Source organism: Trametes versicolor (genome assembly GCF_000271585.1).
Source record: "Trametes versicolor FP-101664 SS1 unplaced genomic scaffold TRAVEscaffold_13, whole genome shotgun sequence".
Taxonomy (NCBI): domain Eukaryota; kingdom Fungi; phylum Basidiomycota; class Agaricomycetes; order Polyporales; family Polyporaceae; genus Trametes; species Trametes versicolor.
This window is the reverse complement of record NW_007360333.1, coordinates 1359702-1378960: the sequence shown is the minus strand read 5'-3', so window position 1 is coordinate 1378960 and position 19259 is coordinate 1359702. Positions and strand designations below refer to the sequence as shown.

At 56.2% G+C, this 19259-nt stretch overlaps 5 protein-coding genes across 5 annotated transcripts; 3 read left to right on the top strand and 2 right to left on the bottom strand.

Annotated features, from left to right (window-relative positions):
- Nucleotides 1-1726: 1726 nt before the first annotated feature.
- On the top strand, nt 1727-2408 carry TRAVEDRAFT_134604 (cyclophilin; the record flags this gene model as incomplete). Its single annotated transcript, XM_008046248.1, has 4 exons — nt 1727-1894; nt 1965-2040; nt 2096-2175; nt 2247-2408. The coding sequence occupies 4 exons, from the start codon at nt 1727-1729 to the stop codon at nt 2406-2408; spliced, it is 486 nt and encodes a 161-aa protein (XP_008044439.1).
- Nucleotides 2409-2892: 484 nt separating this feature from the next.
- On the bottom strand, nt 2893-6203 carry TRAVEDRAFT_155699 (small oligopeptide transporter). Its single transcript, XM_008046247.1, has 12 exons — nt 5937-6203; nt 5815-5883; nt 5590-5759; nt 5357-5518; nt 5219-5305; nt 4382-5162; nt 4237-4323; nt 4114-4177; nt 3919-4062; nt 3409-3860; nt 3148-3343; nt 2893-3082 (listed from the first exon to the last, which is right to left on the bottom strand). The coding sequence occupies exons 1-12, from the start codon at nt 6007-6009 to the stop codon at nt 3067-3069; spliced, it is 2301 nt and encodes a 766-aa protein (XP_008044438.1). The 5' UTR covers nt 6010-6203; the 3' UTR covers nt 2893-3066.
- A 2658-nt stretch (nt 6204-8861) lies between these two features.
- On the top strand, nt 8862-9774 carry TRAVEDRAFT_31911 (DUF1242-domain-containing protein). Its single transcript, XM_008045860.1, has 4 exons — nt 8862-8970; nt 9038-9147; nt 9206-9240; nt 9305-9774. Exons 1-4 carry the CDS (start codon nt 8968-8970, stop codon nt 9370-9372), a joined length of 216 nt encoding a protein of 71 aa, XP_008044051.1. The 5' UTR covers nt 8862-8967; the 3' UTR covers nt 9373-9774.
- A 330-nt stretch (nt 9775-10104) lies between these two features.
- Nucleotides 10105-14737, bottom strand: TRAVEDRAFT_155692 (condensin complex subunit SMC2). The gene is made up of 15 exons (XM_008046246.1): nt 14621-14737; nt 14431-14570; nt 14227-14376; nt 13464-14171; nt 12948-13415; nt 12604-12894; nt 12099-12548; nt 11878-12042; nt 11727-11820; nt 11560-11675; nt 11262-11503; nt 11069-11209; nt 10877-11014; nt 10660-10812; nt 10105-10541 (listed from the first exon to the last, which is right to left on the bottom strand). Exons 1-15 carry the CDS (start codon nt 14646-14648, stop codon nt 10208-10210), a joined length of 3618 nt encoding a protein of 1205 aa, XP_008044437.1. The 5' UTR covers nt 14649-14737; the 3' UTR covers nt 10105-10207.
- A 231-nt stretch (nt 14738-14968) lies between these two features.
- Nucleotides 14969-17077, top strand: TRAVEDRAFT_135045 (uncharacterized protein; the record flags this gene model as incomplete). The annotated part of the gene is made up of 8 exons (XM_008046245.1): nt 14969-15091; nt 15143-15200; nt 15252-15299; nt 15360-15440; nt 15503-15578; nt 16289-16439; nt 16491-16524; nt 16560-17077. Coding segments are annotated over 8 exons (1089 nt in total), but the record flags the coding sequence as incomplete, so codon positions are not given.
- Nucleotides 17078-19259: the final 2182 nt, after the last annotated feature.

Sequence of the window (19259 nt, the reverse complement as noted above, 5' to 3'; positions counted from 1 at the left end):
ATGGCATTGTGCAGTCAGAAAGTCTTACTTGTCTGCACGGCGTGTGCAAGTGCCGGTAGGGGTGCCGGGGCCTCTGATTGGGCGATGATATGTCAGTCTGGCAGGCCTGAGCGTACGTCCCGTAATTGTGAGCATCGTGCCGCTCGATAACCTTCGCGATTGTGAGCTCACACCCTCCGGCAACTTTCTCTAGATCGACCCGTGTCCTTGCGGCGGCGTTTTTGCCTAGATTCGCACATGCCGGCGGGCATTCTCGTAGTTGGACGTCCCTTCTCTGATCGTCGGGCCCGCGCCTGGTGCAAAAACCCACCGCCGGACAAATTAGGCGTGCGCGAGGGCACAATGCAAGCTATCTCTGAGACCAGGAAGGCCCCATCCGCCGGCCGAGGCCTGGGCCTTTGCCCTTCGAGGTGATTCTGTGCACGTTGTGAGCACCGTGCGTTTCTGACGGCCTCTGCTCAGCCCACTTGCGCCCTTTTTCGTCAAGTCTCCGTGCCACGCTCAGGCAGGCCTCGGCTCCCGCATGTCGAGGACGCTCGCGAGGACCATGCGCGCCCGCGATCTCTATAGCGCTCAATTAACCATGTTCCCTTGATTCATTGGCACCCTGCCGAAGCACACCCTGTCCTTCTACCTTCCCGGACACCCTATCTCTGAACCCGTGGCCGCGCCGTAGCAACACCCATCGTCACCGAGGCGTCTTCTCGCGGACGGCACCGCCTCATCTCGCCGTGGGGGACACCCTACTCGCGTTTCTGGAAAGAAGCGGGGCGGCACATGGTCTGCCGACAGACCTTCGCCGTGTCGTACGCAGGGAAGATATGTTCGCGGACTTCGAAGAACCCGACGACGCCCCCCGCGCACGCATGGGGACTCTCCGAAATGGCCGCCCCGAGAAATTGAGAATCGGGAACGTACCCACATACTCTAGGCCGCCGTGTGGGGGGAGTGCCTGTAGACATGGCGTTGTGAGTGCTGCCGGTCGTCTGCGGCGGCCGCGACTTATCGTTCTACAGGCTGCACGTCCTGCGCCCGGTATAGATCACGCAAAGTATATCCCTCCGAGGTACACGGAAATGATCCTGAAAGCAAGGACGGCCTCTGGTTGGACTGTCGGGGGCCAGGACCGGGGTCGAGCATGACATCAACACGTGGGTATTGTGTCCTAGATTCCGTCTGTGGTGGCACTCACGGCGCGAGTCTAGAGCTTGGCTGCTATTGCGAAGGCACCCTCGTTCGATGCCGGGCCCAGTCGCTGGTGTCTCTCGGAACGAGGAGGTGCTATACTCGTAGAAGCTGCCGAACTCACGTTGCTGCGGTCGGCTCATTTCCCTCGAGAATGGTACCTCGATCTTGTATATAAGACCTTCTGCGAGTACAGGAATATAATCACCGTTCCCCATTTTTTGAGCTCTCCTCTGTATCCCTTGAACGTAATTTCTTCGCCAATTCGCCCCGCAACACGTGGTAAGTGGGCGCTTTTCTCGCGCGAACCACTTCTCTGAAGTCCACCATCTCTTCGCTCATTTCCTCTTGACCTCCGACCACCATGGCCTCCTTCCTCCGCCGTTTCGCGACCTCGGCTTCGGCCTCGTCCAGCCCAATGTAAGTGTCCCAATGTTCGCCGAATGACACGTCACAAACCGAACGTCTGACGCGGCGACCAGGTCGAAAGTCTTCGTGAGTGTGTTCGCGTTTCGCCGACCGCGCAGCACATCTTATGTGAATGCACGCGCAGTTTGACGTCGCCATCGACTCCAAGCCCACCGGCCGCATTATCTTCAAGCTCTACGACGACGTTGTCCCGAAGACTGCACGGAATTTCCGCGAGTTGGCGACGGGCCAGCACGGCTTCGGATATTCCGGCAGCACTTTCCACCGTATAATCCCGAACGTGAGCAGTCCCCACCTGGCATTCGCGCCTGACTGTTGTTCCGCTTCTGATGCTGCCCGACACATCGCAGTTCATGCTCCAGGGCGGTGACTTCACGCGTCATAACGGTACCGGAGGCAAGTCGATTTACGGGGAGAAGTTTGCCGGTAAGCTGTATGGCGCTTTGGAGGCTGGCTCTCAGCCTGAACGGATGCTGTTCAGACGAGAACTTCAAGTTGCGGCATGACAAGCCTGGTCTGCTGTCCATGGCCAACGCGGGAGCCAACACGAACGGCTCGCAGGTACGCTTTCGCCTTTCCCGTGCACTCATACACGGAGGAAGTGCTGACCGTATTATCGCGTCTGTCTGCAGTTCTTCATCACGACGGTGGTCACGTCGTGGCTTGACGGCAAGCACGTCGTGTTCGGCGAGGTTTCCGAGGGCTTGGACATCGTGAAGGCAATTGAGGCGGTCGGCTCCGAGTCTGGCCGTCCGAAGTCGAAGGTCACGATTACGTCTTCGGGCACGGTCTAACACCAGCTACTGTGTGTGCACGAGCATAGAGCACGGCCATGGAGATGGACACCGGTCTGAAAAGTGTGTGTGTTGCTATGCGAGAGACAGTATCTCGTTTTGGCTCGCCTCGTGGTCATACGTATACACGGAACACTTGCTCGCATGTATTTGCCGCATCGTATTCCATTCAATCCCCATTCCCAGAGCAGGGCATGATGGGCTCTCGGAACCACCCGTTAGTGTTATTTAGTTATTTCCGCAAGCCCGGTAAAGTTCCTGGGAGCTGACTATATGGCACATGCCAAGAAATATGCGAGAGCACTCGTGAGTAGGCGCGGCGAAATGACGCCAATCCAGTTAGCCTTCATTTGAGGATAGTGTCATTCCGAAGGTACTTTCTTTTCTTATGCCACTTACATTGTTCGGCAACAGCCCGCGCTCATGGTCCGAGGCGCGACGCGTTCTGTGCCCATGGGGAGAATTCATTCCACATTACCCACGAGGCATTGGGAATGAGCGTACATCAGCTTCGTACGTTTCTGCTTCAAACCCGAACTTCGTAGATCACACTGTCATTAATGTAACGTACAACATTTGGCCCATACTCAAAACAAGGCCGCATATCTTCACTCTATGCCCGCAATGCACATAGACGTAAATACAGACAGACACGTTTTTACCAGTGCTCTGGCCTATCAGAGTGAATGCAGTCAGCGGAATGCACTACGGGAACCCCAATTCAGCGGCGTGGACGTACCCGAAGAAGCCCCGGTCGGCCGGAATGGGGAGAAGCGGCGTGCCGTTGTAGTCCGCAGTGTTCGTGGAGACGGTGTTCCCCCACCACACTGCAAGGTTTTTCGCGCCGATCGTGCCGTCCTTCGGATACTGAAGGGCGAAGAAGATGACGATGACCGAGATGGCAACGCCCGAGTCGAGACCGGCGGACAGGATGTCTGTGTGCGGCACGGTATCAGCCGGCCGTTCCGCCCTCGTTTCAAAAGAAGAGGGCACCACTCACAGTTGTACTTCGTCCACCACGAGAAATGACGGCGGCGGATAACGTAGTTGAAGACGAACGCGACGATCGTCCAGGGCACGTAGTTGAGCGCCGACGCGGGCGGGATGTACCCAACGCCGGAAAAGATGACCGGGAAGTTGACGTACTTGAAGAACGAGTTCGGCCAGCGACGAGACGCGAGATAGCTGCCGGCGGGGGCCGCGGCGCCGACGAGGAAGAAGAAGAGCAGGCCGTAGTACACCTGGCCGTGCGAGAACTGGCGCTGCGGACCGATGACACCCCAGATGATCGACGCAGTGCCGAAGACCTCGGTGCCGGGGCAGATGAAGCCGTCCTTCTGGTGGGGATCGCACATGTTGTCGATGTTGGTGAACATCCACGCCTGTACACCGAGTTGCACGGTGCCGGCGATAGCCGTGGCGATGACCTGCGCGAAGAACTGCGGGCGGGGGCTGCACGAGGAAATGATCGTGAGCACGACTCCGGATGTATCGGGAACAGGAGACCTACGGGAGTTTCATGTAGTGCGCCAGCTTGAAGTCAGACGTGAACTGCAGCGCTTGGTACATAGTGATGTAGCCCCAGGTCTTGAACATCATCATCGCAATGGGACGGCCGGGCAGCGCGTAACCGATGACAAGCTCCGTGATAACGCTATTATCCATTGTCAGTGACTGCCTGAAATTTATGATAGAGACTACGCACTTGAGACCGATCTGCTGGTTAGTGATGGCTTGGATCATACCGATGGGGACGGTGTAGACGAAAGCTGAGGAGGGGTTTGTCAGTTGTTGTCTCTGGAAGCCCTTGGACAACGCAGTGACGTACCAATGATTAGAGCGAGTACGAGGGCCCAAACAGGCATCTCTGTGTCGAGCACTTCGATACAGATGACGGCAAAGACGAACATGGTGACTAGTTGATGATCTCGTGTTAGCTACCGCGGGAGCTTGACTCTCACCAGGCAACGCACCGAAAATAAGAGAGTACCACCACTCGGGCACCTGGCGGTAGCGCGACATGAGGCGGGCGTGGATATCGGGCTGCTCCGAGAGCGAGCGGCGGGCCTGAATCCAGATCTGCTTGCGGTAATACAGTGCAGTGTGGACGATCGTTGCGGTGATGCCTGCGAAGGAGAGACCGTAGGAGATGGCGAAAGTCGTCGAGAGGAAGAGGGGGGAGTATGCCTGGTACTTCGCCAGGTCGAGCGTCGACTCAGGTGTGAGGATGCGCGAGACGTCGTACGCTGCGCCGGTGTTGTCGAAGGACGTGCGGGAGGAGATCGGCATGTACTTAGAGTACCACGTGTTGGTGTAGTAAAGGATGGGCGTGAGGATCCAGAAGAAGAACACGAAGCCCACGGCGACGTTCGCGGACGCCCACCACGGGGTCGCGAGCGGAGAGCCGATGTACGCGATCTGGGACCAGTCGAAGGTGATGAGCGACATGCCGAGGCCGCTGTAGTACCCAAACAGCTGGTTGACGACAATGTTGTCGGGAGCAGCCCAGCAGACCCAGTTGAAGAAGCCAAGGGCCTGGAAGATGTAGCCGGGGAAGAAGTACCAGACGAGCGAGCCCAGGAAGGCGAACGTGAAGAAACGCTCGCGAGAGATACCGCCGCGGGTACCCATACCGCTGTACTGCTGAGAGTGGAGAGTGTTGAACAGTGCGCAAGTGACGAGGTTAGCCGGCCAAATCATGGAGGGGGGCGCGACCAAGAACCGCTTAGCAATACCACCGATGGAGAAACCGATCTGCAGACGCATTCGAGTAAGAAAAGGTCGTACATGCCGCACGTTAAGGAACATACGAGTTGCGTGGACATCACAAGCATCCACTGATAGCCGAAGTTGTAAATCTGGCCGTAGTATACGCGTTGCACGGCAATGACATCCGTCTAGAGGAATGTGAGTACCTCTTGCCAGGACGGGCATACTTGAACACTCACCGCATACGCTGACTGGTAACCGACCGTCGCCATGATCGTGATGAGGACATGCTCCTTGACATTGAACGGACCAGGGTTTAGAGACACGCCGAAAAGCTTCACGTTGGGCAGGAAGCGTGCCCAAAGACGCCCGATCGGGAATGAGAGCAACTGAGCGACAATCTGAAAGGAGCGCACCCAAAATGGAACTCAATCAGCATGCACTCAAGGGCAGTAAGAACCGAGGTACGTACGCCTCCGACGGTGACCGAAGGATACCGGAAGTAGAAGAACTGGTTCATGCCGGGGATGAGGATGGACCAGGCGAGGCCGATAACCCATGCCCGGATGGTGTTCACGGGCATGTCGGGATCATCGGTGTTCGCGACGGCGGACCGCACCTCGGGGTAGGGGGAATCCTCCTCTGAATGCAACGGTGAGGATGGTTCGGGGCTGCATACGGAACGCAGGCGACATACCGAGGGCGCCGATGGCGTCCTTGTCGAAATTGGGATCATCAAACTCCGCAACCGCGGGGATGACTTGTGCTACAGCAGGAGATGAGTGCAATGTAGCGGGGGCGACAGAAAATGGGGCGTACCCTGCCTCTCGGCGTCGAGCTTCTCATCGAGCGTGCTCGTGGAGCGCTTGTCGTCGGAAATGGAGGAGGCCATGGGGGGCGACACGACGGTGGGTCGAAGGACGGACGAGCGTGCACCCTGAATTCCCGGCAATATGAGGCTTGAGCAAGGTCATCGCTTTGCGACATCTTCGGCCACTGGCGCGCGCATCTGGCTTCGGATGTAGATCAGGCCGTACCCAAGCGGTTCTCGAATTCGGAGAACACGGGCTGGCGGGACAGCATCATGCGTTCCCGGGTTCCTGGACGCCCGCACACGATGCGATAAGGACACTCCGTGTGCACGTCCTGCCAGAGGCGCAGCTGCCCACATGGAATGTGGATACGTCCCGTTGCGTCCGTCATGGTGGCATCCCCGGTCCCGGGGGCGAGCCCAATTATGCTCCTTCCGGTACAACCCCACTCCGATTACAGGCGATGGGCAGTCGTGTGCCAGACTCCGGCACCGCTCACGCCGACGCCGACTGCCGCACTGTGGGAGTTTGCAGTAAGCGTGGATGCTGCCGTCGACGTGCGCAACATGCCTTACACATATTTCACGGTCTGACGTCTTGACATAAGTCTACTCGTGGTAAATGCTTGGCACACCGCCGGGAAGAAATTTGTATGTGCGAGGACCTGCGAGGACGCGGAGGCACTCGTGATGAGACGCACCGTGTGCATCGCGGCGGGTTCTTTAACTGCAGCCGGAATAACAGCAGCGAAGAGATATCACCCGCACGCCGTCCACCGCCCGCCCCGCAATTCGACGTGCTGAATCGCCGATCTGGAATCATAGTGTACCAACTCGATCGGGCGATCGTTGCGCCCGGCGCTCGCTTCGCATGGATATTTGTCTGGAATTAGAGAATCAGCCTCGCCTCTCCACAGATTGATCCGGGGAACGATCGTTACGGTCTACAACGACGCACTCCTATCGACCTCCTGCCCAGCAGAGCATGAATGTTGCGTTTGTACGAGGAGGATTGGGGCGAAGGCCGGAGCCCATTCGGTCGCCAAGCCGGCGGCTCAACAGACTACTGGTTCCCGCGGCCGCCGCCGACGAGGTTGACGACGCGCACGGTCGGGGGCCCTGGTCAACGATCATGCGAGCGTCACACCGCATGCCGAGCCCCGCACATGCCGCCGGTCCAAGCCCCTCGATCATCGTGCCAGATGGGACCAGATGGCGGACGAGAGCGTCGGCGGCACTGAGAGTGATCGGTACGCGCCCCTGCACAATTATTGCGCAGTTTGAGTGCTCATCAACATCGTTGCAGGGGCTTGCGCGATCTTGGAATCAAACTGATATCAACTTGCGCCCATGTGTGTGGTTCAATCATGTGTGTCCTAGTTCAGCCCGTACTCTGCGCGTCGTGGTGAGGTGAGGGAGGGGGCAGCAGGCTGTTGCAATGCAACTCCATTTCCAAACCTCTTGCGATACGGTTGCAAGGGAGCGTACCGCGCGCGCAGCAACGAGCGCGATGCATCGCAACGGAAGGTGCAGCTCTTTCTTAGTGTCAAAGTTATTAACGTCTAGGTAGCACTAGCGCAAAAGTAGCTTATCTTCGCCGACCCCTGGGAGCTGCCAGAAGCTGTCAGTGTCAGGTCGTCTGATCATGGCTTGTCTGGCCTAGCGGGTGTTGCGACCTTCTAGTATCTTCAAAGACAGGCCTCCCCATGATACCGTCGTTTGGAACGGCCATGTTGAGTGTACGGGTGCGGCTGATGATTATGGTCTAAGAATGTGGACGCATGTTAGTATTGATGGCGCATGGTCAGAGAACACAGAGAAGAGTGGCCATCTTGACGATGTAGATGAACGTATGCGAATTTAGCTAGTGGCACACAACAAAGTCGTGCCTCCCACTGTCCTTGCGACTCGCCAGCAGAACACAGGTTTCTCATATTCCAATCAGTGCCACATTTCGCGCCGTTCGATGATAGAGTTGTCGACAGCCACCGGCGACAGGGCCAACGTACTGTGGCCTCCAGGCAGGATGGGCACGCGCTTTTCCCTCTGCCGAGAGCTGCCGACGGCTGCGTCAATAGAGACGATATACTCCTGCCTGGGCCGTAAACAGGGTGTTCGGACACTGATGGATGGCGCGGGCGTGTGACCTGCTTCCAATGGAGGCAGCGCGTAAAATCTCGTTTGACAGAGAGTTCCGCCGTGCGAACGGGGGATAAGATGTCTGAATGGAAAGGATGCAGGCGCGCTGGTCCACGACAGGCCCCCAGGGGTGTGAACATATGACGGTACAAGCAGCGTACTTACCATGCAGGAGCAGGCGAAGGTTCGTGTTCTCATGCTGCAAGACAGCGTGTGATCGCAATGCAGCGGGCGGACATGATTGAAGGGTATGCAGCATGGTGCGAGTATGTCCCGGTATTCAGTGGATTGCCGAGGAGGCAAAACCTTTGGGGTCGAGGTCCGATAAATTGTCATATTCAAGTCCGTCGCACGGCGATTATCATCTATGTAGAATCCAAGAAAGCGGAGTGCTTTATCGCGCATGACGTACACGAGAAAGAAAATGGCATCTCACCACAGGTCCCCATTGCTTCCAACTCCCAATTGCCTTCATATATGCGCATACATTCTGCTTCACTTGCACCGTAACTGCTATACGCCGACGTTCCGCGTCGCGCGTGCGCTAGCTTGTCCTATATCTTGTGCATGTAAGGAGTCCTAGTAGGAAGATGCTCCCACAGCGCTCAAGATAGTAGCCTGGATGATGAAATTTGGTCTTCTTGCTTCCTCTGGGGCTGAGAGAAGGGTTCGTGGTCATGGTCAAGAGATGAGCGCTTCCTTCTCTTGGACCCATTGAGATTGCCACCGCCACGTGGCCACGGCTGCGTGGCAAACGCCCATAACGCAGCACCACGTCCCTACCAAAGTCTACCACGTCCACGCTGCTTTCCACGTTCTACACGCTTTCGTTCTCGACGTCCCAACGTACGGGTCTCTCTTCGACGACGAACAGTGGCGGCGCAGGTGTGAAACGCGAGAATGGTGAGTCCTAGCAGTTGGACGGGACGCGTTTACCAGTCTGACCCGTGCGCGCGCGATGTGCTTATAGTCGGCACTATTCAACTTCCAATCCCTCTTACTCGTCATTCTCCTCCTGATCTGCACATGCACGTATGTGCGCGCTGTTGCGCCCCGTTTGATTGACCGCAATAAGGAAGGGTACGTCGGTGGCCTTTCTGTCGTATGCCCGCCCCACGGCTCTGACCTATGCGTGCAGATTCCTGGGACTCTTCTGGATGTCAGCGCGGATAGGTGAGCCCACCAACCACTTACCTGAACTCCGGGTACGTGGGCTAAACGGTATGCCTCTGCGCAGGGGAGCGGCTGTCGCCATATGTCGCGCTCGCCTGTGTCGCAATGGCCATCACGATGCTCTTCCAATGAACACCACCTGTTCCTCCTCCCATCCCGCCCCGGCCTCCAGACGGGATGCGCGCGGCACGATGCACACGAAGCCGTGCTGTCATGCTGCCCTCCGGGCGCCGCCTGGCCATCACGGTCTTCTGAAGGCATGCGCGGTGCGTGATGTGGCGCTCGTGCTCCTCATGCCTCCCGGCGTTCGTCCGGCTTCTCTTTGAAATCCGACATTCCGGCCCAAGGCGCGCCCTCTACGTCTCGGCGGCCATATGCAACGCTCGACGGTGGTGCTCGTGGACCCGCCGAACGCTGCCTCGTGTCGTTCCTTGCAGTCGGTGTACTGTGTCCGTCTCCCACGTCTTCCCCTACCACTTACTCTCGATGGAACTGTATTGTAGCCGTTATCATCATACCCGTGAATGATCTGACCGCCACCGATTCCTGCTCTCGCGCGCTGACAGGACGGTGTCCAGAAACTCGGGACGCCGACTTTCCCGGACGCTGTAGGGAGTGCCAAGGCCAACTCTGTCGTGACAGGGTGTCTCCCGAGCGAGGCAGAGTCATGGCCAGTCAATATGTCCATCATGGCATTTGTCAGAGTTGGTTTGCCAAGGGTACTCCTGGTGCCAGACCACTGCGCTTACGACCTTCAGCGCTGGGCGAGCGGCAGGACTACTCGTCCCGCGGACTTTCGGACGACCCTTGGAGACCTTCGTGCGAATGTTTAGCTTGCGTTCACACAACCCGCCTGAACACCGCAGAAATTGAGAAAGCAAGATGAACTAAGTATACAGTAATCTAGCGTACAACAGCAGATATAGAAACACGGATGTAACCAACAACGCACGAATATGCAAGCCCATCATTTCCGACTCCTCCGCGCGGCGGGCGGGACGTTCTCATCGGCCTCGTCTCGGGCATTCTGATACAGCGCCGACGTCGAGCGGTGCGCGGTGCGCTCGACGATGGAAGTGCCGTCTCGGAAGCGCGTCCGGAAGAGCACGTTTGCGTTCGTGAAGAGGCCCTCCTTGAGCGAGACGACGATGAACTGCGAGCCCTTGAAGCGTGTCCGGAACAGCTGCCCGATGTGCTGTGTGTGCGACAGGTCGAGCGCGGCGTCAATCTCGTCCAGGATGTACATCGGGGCGGGCTTGAACTGCAGCAGGGACATGATGAGGGAGAGCGCGATAAGAGACCTGTGTAGCATTGTCAGCGTGCCGTACTCAGATGATCGTGAAGAATGGATGTGCGAGGATGACGGAGGTGCTGGCAACGCTCGGCAGGACTGATGACGAATGGAGATATGATACGCACCGTTGACCGCCGCTGAGCTCCGTGAGACTCTGCTTCCAAACCGTGCCTAGGCGCACTTTCACCTCTAGGCCCTTCATGAGGTCCTGGCCCTCCGGTGGCTGGAGTTTTGCGAAGTTGCCAGGGAGGAGCTCCGCAAAGATGGCTCCGAAATCCCTGCAATACGGCTCGCGATCAGCACATGGATGAATGGGACGGCAAATGGAGATGAGGTGCCCACCCGTTAACTTTCTGCCAGGTCGTCTCCACAGCCTCGCGCTTGAACTGGTCGAGTTGGTCGATGCCGGCCACCATCTTGGTCTTGTCCTTCAGAACCTGCGTGATCATCTTCTTGAGATCGCCTTCCTGCTTCTCGACGCTAGTGCGAAGCTTTAGTGACCAATCCACGGAGACGCGAGATATGTTCACTCACCCGTCGATCATGTGCACGGCTTTGGGATTGATCTTCCGCTTCATGCCATTCTGCTGCGACTGCAGCTCCTGAGCACGCATCCTCAGCTGGTTGATGTCTGCCTTGGAGAAGTCGTATGGGGTGCCGGGCTTCCCGAATTGACTGCGATGCGGTTAGCGTGATAATCACGGGTCATATTCAATAAATTACTAACTCCTGCTCCTCGACAATCCAGTCATACTGCTTCTCGAGGTTCGTCGCCTGGTTCTCCGCGACAGTCATCTCCCTCTTTAGGGAGACAATGTCGTGTTCGTGCTTCGTAATGTCAAGGTCTGCGTTGCTGATCTCTTGCTTCTTGGCTTTGATGACTTGTTCAAGGGCCTTTAGTTCGTCATCGTACCGACTCAGCGTTGCACGTTCCTCCTGGAGCTTCTTCTCGGCCCTCGCCAATCCGTCCTAGAAGAGGGCCAGATTTCAGGGCTACCCAAATTGAATATCCTCAAGGTTCTTACCTCGCTTGACTTCAACTCTGCTTCAAGCTTCCCGAGTTCCTTTTGCAGCTTCTTCACGCCACCACGGGCTTCCTCGACGGACGCTTCTGCGGTGGAGATGTCCTTCTCCATTTGCTCTGTTTATCGTGAGCTCATGACGAATGCGGCGCATTATGGATGAAGTTTACCAAGTTCGAGCGAAGCCGTCTGGAGTTCGCGATGCTGAGTCTTGACAACTACGGAGTGCTTTTGAAGCGCAGACTTCTGCTTGCTGACATCCGCCTATCATGCCATGCGGCACGTTCAGTTGATGACTACGCGATTGGGTATGCAACCGACCTTGAGCTCGTCGATCTTCCCCTCTTTGTTGTTCTTGAAGTCATCCATATCCTTCTCCAACTTCTTGATTTCCGCCTTTGCTGCCTTCTGCTTCTCCTTCGCAGCGTCAATGGCAGCACGGAGGTCGGAGATCGTCTGTTTCGCTTGCTCGACCTCTTGTCCGATCTATACGCCTCGCGAGTCAGAGGAAGACACATATTGGGGACATAGACTCGGCTCACCCTAGACGCATTGCTTCCGTTGAGCTGCTCCTGCAGGAGGTTCAGCTCATGCTCCTTGATGTTCAAGTCTCGCATGTAAGCCCGCCAGTTGTCGCGAACACCCTTCATGCGTTCATCCTCGCGTTCCAAGGCAGCGAGTCGCTGCCGTGCTTCTTGAAAGTTGCCCTCCGCTTGCAGGAGATCTTGCACTCTAACGAGCACCCCTGAGCTGCTCGGAGCAGATCCACCGCTCAGCGTACCAGAGGGATCATACACGTCGCCGTCAAGAGTGACCGACTTGATACCGACCTCGCGGGAGAACGTGATCTGCTTCGCCGTAGCCGCGTCGTCGCAGATGAATGTGCCGCCAAAAACGAAGAACATGGCGTTTGCGACTTCCTCAGGGTACCCGATTAGGGACAGAGCGAGACGAGCCTTGCCTCCTGACATCCGCTCGGCGGCCTGGATTTTCTGTAGAACAGCGTTAGCAAAGGTTAAAATAACAAAATATCAGAGATAATCATACAGCGGGCTGAACACGGAAGCTCTCGATCCGATTTAGCGGGATGAGGGTGACTCGCCTCTTCAGACGACCATTCTGAAGGAGCTGCTTGCCGACCTCGTCGCTCTCAACCACAACGTTATACAAACGACCACCGGCGGTGATCTCGAGTGCCGTCGCCGCGTTGTAGTTCAGCTTGTCGAGACCGACCAAAGAGGCTACAAGACCCTTGACCTTGTTGCGGTCGAAGTTCGGGTAGGGAGACGCGTACTCGAAGTCGAGGTTACCCATACGGTTCTTGATGTCGTCGCGCATCTGCCACAACTGAGTCAGTGCCGAGCCTGGGTAAGACAAGGTAGCCAACGTACCTGTGCAAGTCGCCTCACGTCCTCCTTCGCCTTTCGGATAGCCCCATCATGCACTTCCTCCTTCTCAGTGCTCCACCCCGTCTCGGCGATTCGCTTCTTGCACTTCTCCACTCCGCCGCGCATCTCCTCCAGCGTCCGAGCACCCTCGCCCGCCTCGCGCTCGACCGCCTTCCACCGTGACTCGAGTGCCTTCAGCTCCTTCTCGCTCATGGCGAGCTTCACACGGCTTTGTTCCTCCTCGGCTGCCGCTTGCGCCGAACGTGTGCGCGCATCTGCAAGTTGGCCCATATAGCCTCCGCCACCCGCGTTGCCATCTTTGTTCGAGGTCAGACCGGTGAGGAGAGTCTGGAGCAGCTCCTCGGCATTCGTCAATGCGGCCTGGAGTTCGTTGTGCTTGTCTTTCACAGTTGCGTGAGAAGAGGTGAGGGCTTCAACTTGGCGTCGCTTCTCATTGCAGCTTGCGCGTAGCTGGGGATGCCGTCAGGATTGTCCACGACAGGTGAATGGAACGCATACCTCCTCAAGCTCTTTCGCGGAGGCTACAACCTTGCCCTCCTCGTCCGCGATGGTGCCGTTCTTGATCTCGACCTGTGTGCGGACCTTTGCGAGGGTCTTGCCCAGTTCGCTGACTTCCTCCTCCAGCTTCTTGAACTTCCCGCCCTTCTTCAGCTCCTTGTCCCTCTGCGCGTTCACACGCTCCATGTCCTTCTCTGCGGCGTGGATCTCCGCGTTATGCTTGTCTTTCTTCTTCTTCAACGATGCAATATCCTTCTCGGCAGCCGAGACCTCCTTCTCCTTGGCAGCGGCACGTCCTCGAGCATCCGTCCATTCCCAAGCGCGCAGGGTGCGTGCGATGCGTTCGAGCTCAGTACACGTCTTCTGCCATTGAACGTAGGACCTCTTCTCCTCGCGAAGCTTGTCCAGCTTGGGCGTGATTTCCTCGTTGAGCAAATTAGTAATCTCTTGCACACGCTTGTCCTTCTTCGCGATCGTCTTCAGCGCCTTCTCCTTACGCTCCTCGAACATGCGCGTGCCGGCGGCCTCCTCCACCATACCCAAAATCTCCTGCGGCTTCATGTTGAGAACCTTCGTGATACGTCCCTGCATGATGAGAAAATTGGGATTGTTGATGTTGAGCTGAACGCTTTGGAAGAGGGTCTGAATGGCTTGTTGCGTAGACTTGTGACCATTCAAGAGGTATTTCGAGAGGTTGGGTATGGCGATCTTGACGCCGCAGTGGTCAGGGGCATTCACTGAGTCAACACGCTCGCGGACATACCTGTCTGGTTACAGTGAGCTGCGCATATCCCTCGAAACCCACAGGACTTGTTGCGCGATCGGAGTTGTCGAATACAATGGTGACACTAGCTTTCGTGACTCCAGCCTGACCTCGCTTGTAGATGAGATCTTGTTGGTTCTGCGCTCGCATCTAAATCGCAGTTATGAGCGTGAAGTTCGGATGACAGAGCGCATCAACACTGACCGATGACATGTTGGTGAGACCCAGGACAAAACATATTGCGTCGAGGATGTTAGACTTGCCTGAGCCGTTCAGGCCCGTTATTGCGTTGAATGAGGAGTCCCATCCTGATATCTGCGTCCGTACAGGGTAAGATTTGAAACCTAAACGCGTTATAGGCGCATATACTAGGCTCAAGAAGCTTCAAGCGTACCTTCCAGAATGAGTTCTTGAATGTGCATCTATGGACAGAGGTCCTTCGCTGAGAGGGCGATTTGGTTTGAGTAATGCAGAGTGCAAGCGAAATGAGGATATTTGTCGTGGCCTTCGTCGCCGTCCAACACGTCGAGTGAGAGGTCGTGGTCGCTGTTCGACGCGCGAGTGGCCCGTCGCGTCGCGTTCAACGCGCGGGGTATACAGGCGCCGCCCGAAACGCGTCAGTCACGTGCTCTCGTCCCTCCATGCTCCTCCATTGGTCTTGCTTTTGTCCGACGAACTTGGACAGCAACCACCACTTTCCTCTGCTATCGGACGACCTTGAAGGCCTCCCAGACCTGCCTGAATGCTCTCAGACTGGGAGTCAAGTCTCACTGAGCTTTCCTCCGACGAGGATACCTATGCGCCCGCACCAAAGAAGGCGAAGACCAAGACCAAGGCAAAGGCAAAGGCGAAGGAAGAGTACAAAGTGAGTGGCGCACTTTCTTTAATGACATCCTTCGTGGCTAATATACGTCAGGTAACAAACCTTCTACAACCTTACCGAACGACCACCTATACCGCGCAGAGTCTATATGGTACCTCGTTCCCTGCAAAGCTCGGTCGCGACCGCTCACGAGAAAATATAGATCAGATCGTCGACAACACTGTTCAATTAGATCCGGAGTACCAGCGAGGTATGTAATTATGGACGCGGATCGTCTTCCCTGTGACACTGCTTGCTGACGACCCCGCAGATGTTGTCTGGACCGAGGCAAAGCAGGTCGGCCTCATTGACTCTTTACTGAGGAATTTTTACATCCCTCCCGTCATCTTCGGTTTGTCGATTTCTCTACGACGAAGCCCAGAACACTGACATTCATTATCACTCTCCATCTAGCTGTCCAGAGGCGTGATGATGGTTCTGAGACTCGCACATGCATCGACGGAAAGCAGAGGTTGACTTCAATCCAATTGTGAGTAATTTTTGCATAATAGAGATGGTTTGGCATCGGTAGGGCTGGAATTCGGTCGGACGTCTGCTATTGTCGACGGCCGCCCCAATTCTGATCTGCCGTGCCGCCAAAAATCCACACTCTTCTGAGGGTAAAGGGGACCGGGGTAGCGCATTATCGACGCCGGTCGCAGTAGTCATCGCGCCTCAGATGTGGCACTGGGCGTCGACATGAAGTTTATCGCGCTACTGTCAGGGGTTAAGGTGTGACGGAGACGAGCAGTCCCGTGTCTACGTCGTAACCATGATACGATACTAGGAGTAGCGAGTTACCAGTAACGCAATCGAAATGGGTGGAAGCATTCATGGTCCAACGTCCTTTATCTTTGGTTGTATGATTGCTAATGCACTCAGCGTGGGTAGGGGAATACACCATATGTCACTGTATTGTCGCTGTTTTCCGTGTCTTTCGGGAGACCGTAGTAGTGCATGTTCTGACAACTTGCGAACCCAGATTCATGGATGGTACTGTGAGTGCGCTTCATGACTACGTGCAATTATTGTTATGCCAACGCTGCGAATATGCTGTGTCAAATGTCAGATACCTCGTACGTCAATACATTCATCCGTCAGTATATCCTTGTCTTATACACGCGTATCCTCAGATAGAGACAAGTATGTCCCAGGACTCCTATCTCATAATTTGCGAGTTATGCTGACAGGGCACGACAGCGCTACAAACAAGAAGTACTGGTGCCAGGAGCGCGCGGGCGAGAAGCGTGCCATTCTCCCAAAGCCACTGCTGGCGGCCCTTTCGAACAAACAGATTGTATGCGTGGAATACGATAATCTTACGGATGACCAGGAACGAGAAATATTCCAGGTGGGTCATTCGGACTCGTTGACACTTATACTATCGCTTACGGGTCGATAGCGCGTACAACTTGGTGTGGCCCTCACACCAGCAGGTATGACTTCAGATTTCCTCAATATCCACCGAAAGGACTTCCTAAATTGCGCTGTTTAGAACGCCTGCAGGCAATCCCTGGGCCGTGGCCAACCCTTATTCGCGAAGTTCAATCAATTGTGCTGGGTGAGGACGGGTTCGGTGAAGACCTAGACTGGGGAACCGATCGTGGCAAAGACTTCCAGTGTCTAGCCACTATCATACTCCTCATCGACGCGTACCCTAACACTGCGTATCCGGGTGTACAGCGGCTCGAGAAATGGCTCTATTCATCTTCGCCTATTCCTGCGAAGACACGACAGGATGTGCTTGATACGTTCCGCATCTTCATCACCCTGGTCAAGGACAAGAAATACAACGCCGCATTCAGCAAGCCGGGGCGGGTGTCGCCGGTCGAGTTCACAATGATCGGCGTACTCATTTCTCATTTCTGCAAGACCCATTCGCTCAAGCAGCTGTCTCAAGCAATTTGGCGCATGCGCGCAGACGTGCGCAGTCATCATGAAGACATCCGCCAGAACTCGAAGGTCCTCAAAACCATGTTTCAGTTCATCGCAGGAGGACTCGACGACCTCGATCTAGTGGGAGATGGGAAGGGCGACGTGCCTGCGGCCGTCGCAATCAAGCCGCATAAAGCTCCGGTCGCTAAACCAGTCCCGCTTCCGGCCAAGGACAAGAGACGTCGGCATCAGGATACTGAGAGCAGCGCCTCTGAGTACGAGGAGGTCGCGCCAAAGAAACGACCCTCCCTGTCTTCTTCTCGTTCCGTTGCTAAGATCACCTCGGCGACGACATCTTCTGCAAAGCCCAAGGGAACGACGACCAAGAAAGCTGCTACGGCGACGACCTCCAAAACAACTGCACCCAAGGTGGTAGAGAAAGCGCCTCCAAAAAGCTCTGCCTCAGCAAGGGCTACCAAAGCCAATGCCACGACGAAGACATCTCCTGCGTCCACTCCCCAGTCCTCTACCCCAGCGCCAAAGGCTTCGACCAGCCGCCTCACTACCAGAAACACGAGGACGGCTTTGTCGGCCGCCGCCGAATCTCTCAGTCTTTCTGAAACACTAGGACTCTCAAAGGTGACGAAACAAACGAAAAAGGCAGCAGCGGTTTCCCCTTTGCCTCAGACGCCCGTACCTTCAGAGTCCAGCGCCGTAGAGCCGAGGGATATCGTTGCGCCTGCTCCCGTCGTACCTGACGCTGGCTCCATGGCACCAGCGAACGGTTCAGGTGGTGGAACCGGCAGTGGCGATCCGGACGCTATGTAGGTACCACTCCATCATGCGCCTACCGATGGTCTAACGGGTGTGGATTTCTCGCTCGTCAGGCAAGTGGATGAACCAGTCAGTAGCTCTTCAGTAAGTCAGAAGTCGGTGACCTATAAGGCTATCATCTGATCTCACGCCTATATTCAGGTTCAGAATGTCCCGCATCCCATCCCGCTTCAGCCTCCCGCCATCAACACCGCGTCTCTGCTGCAAGCGGCTGCTAGCCAAACCTCGCAATCCCCATCTACAGCATCGACATCCGGGGATCAGGTTTTCCAGGCTTCGCTCGAGCAACTGCTCGCCATGTACGGGCATCTAGGCAACATACCGAACGCCCTCAGCCAAACTGCAATCAAACAGGCCTCCGCCACTCCTCCGTTTTTGGCTTCATCTGGCGCTAACTTATCCGCGCAGCCACCGGCCTCAATGGCTCTTCCAGCAGTACCCCCGCCTCCACCGCTCCCCTCGTTTACTGTTCCTGGCTTAGCACACGTCTCACCCTTGGGCTCTACCTCCGCGATGGCTCTCCCTACGGCGCTTTCTTCTCAGTTCAACTCCGGCTCTCAAAGCGCGTCATCACAACTCCCTGTGGTCATCAAGCGCGAGCGGGATTCGTATCCCAAGTTCGACTCCGACTGGGACATGGATCGCAGTAGAGATCGCGACCGAAGCAGAACTCGCGAAAGGAGCAGGGACCGTGACCGGAGCCGGGACCGCTATCGGAGCACAGGGCGGGATAGGACCCGGAGCAGGAGCCGCCACAGAAGCAGGAGTCGCGACCGGAGTAGGGACCGGTATCGAAGCAAAGGCCGCAGAAGCAGGGACCGCACTCGAAGCCGGAGTCGCTCACGGAGTAGAGATCGCGACCGGAGCCGGAATGGTGAGCGCTCTGGATACCGCAATTCTGGCAAGGCACGAGACCGGGACTGGGATAGGGACAGGGACGGTTATAGGGGTGGCGGTCGGGGTGGGGACCGAGATCGGCGTAGTCGGGGCTACCATCTGTGACGGTACCGTATACACTGGTATGCTGAGTTTTCCGCCTTCGCCCGGATCGTGCTAACACGTCACTAGTACTTCTGCGGCGTACGCTGCTATCATCTCAATTCGCCGCAGATGTTGACGCTTGGCTGTCCCAGTTGCTGGCAGCTGAATTAAACCGGTCACAGCCTGCTGTTCGACTGTGCACGACGAACAGGGCTCGATATTCCCTCATCCTACTTCACGAGCTGAGTGGCCTTTACAGAGGTCAAGCGAGGCTTCCTAATTTTCCGTTATTGACGATGTACCATCTACTATTGTTATAGTATCTTTACTTCTCGCGTTTGACCGCTCGGTGACGCCTCGGCGTGATCTCACGATGTCAAGTTGACGTTGACGGACGAACGTGCTCAATCGAAGTTCCGAATTAGGATACCTTCAGTTTCACTATCCGCAGAGCAACTCCTAGTGCGCACGTTCGCCTGTT

Bases quoted from the DNA above. Each gene is read 5' to 3' on its own strand.
- TRAVEDRAFT_155699 (XM_008046247.1), bottom strand. From the start codon at position 6,009: ATGGCCTCCTCCATTTCCGACGACAAGCGCTCCACGAGCACGCTCGAT. The intron at 5,884-5,936 runs GTACGCCCCATT...CTCCTGCTGTAG, and splicing joins GCTCGACGCCGAGAGGCAGG to CACAAGTCATCCCCGCGGTT. The intron at 4,063-4,113 runs GTGCGTAGTCTC...AATGGATAATAG, and splicing joins AACCAGCAGATCGGTCTCAA to CGTTATCACGGAGCTTGTCA.
- TRAVEDRAFT_31911 (XM_008045860.1), top strand. The intron at 9,148-9,205 runs GTACGTCGGTGG...CTATGCGTGCAG, and splicing joins ATTGACCGCAATAAGGAAGG to ATTCCTGGGACTCTTCTGGA. The intron at 9,241-9,304 runs GTGAGCCCACCA...GCCTCTGCGCAG, and splicing joins CTGGATGTCAGCGCGGATAG to GGGAGCGGCTGTCGCCATAT.
- TRAVEDRAFT_155692 (XM_008046246.1), bottom strand. From the start codon at position 14,648: ATGCACATTCAAGAACTCATTCTGGAAG. The intron at 14,377-14,430 runs GTCAGTGTTGAT...ACTGCGATTTAG, and splicing joins GTCTCACCAACATGTCATCG to ATGCGAGCGCAGAACCAACA. The intron at 11,676-11,726 runs GTAAACTTCATC...CACGATAAACAG, and splicing joins GACGGCTTCGCTCGAACTTG to AGCAAATGGAGAAGGACATC.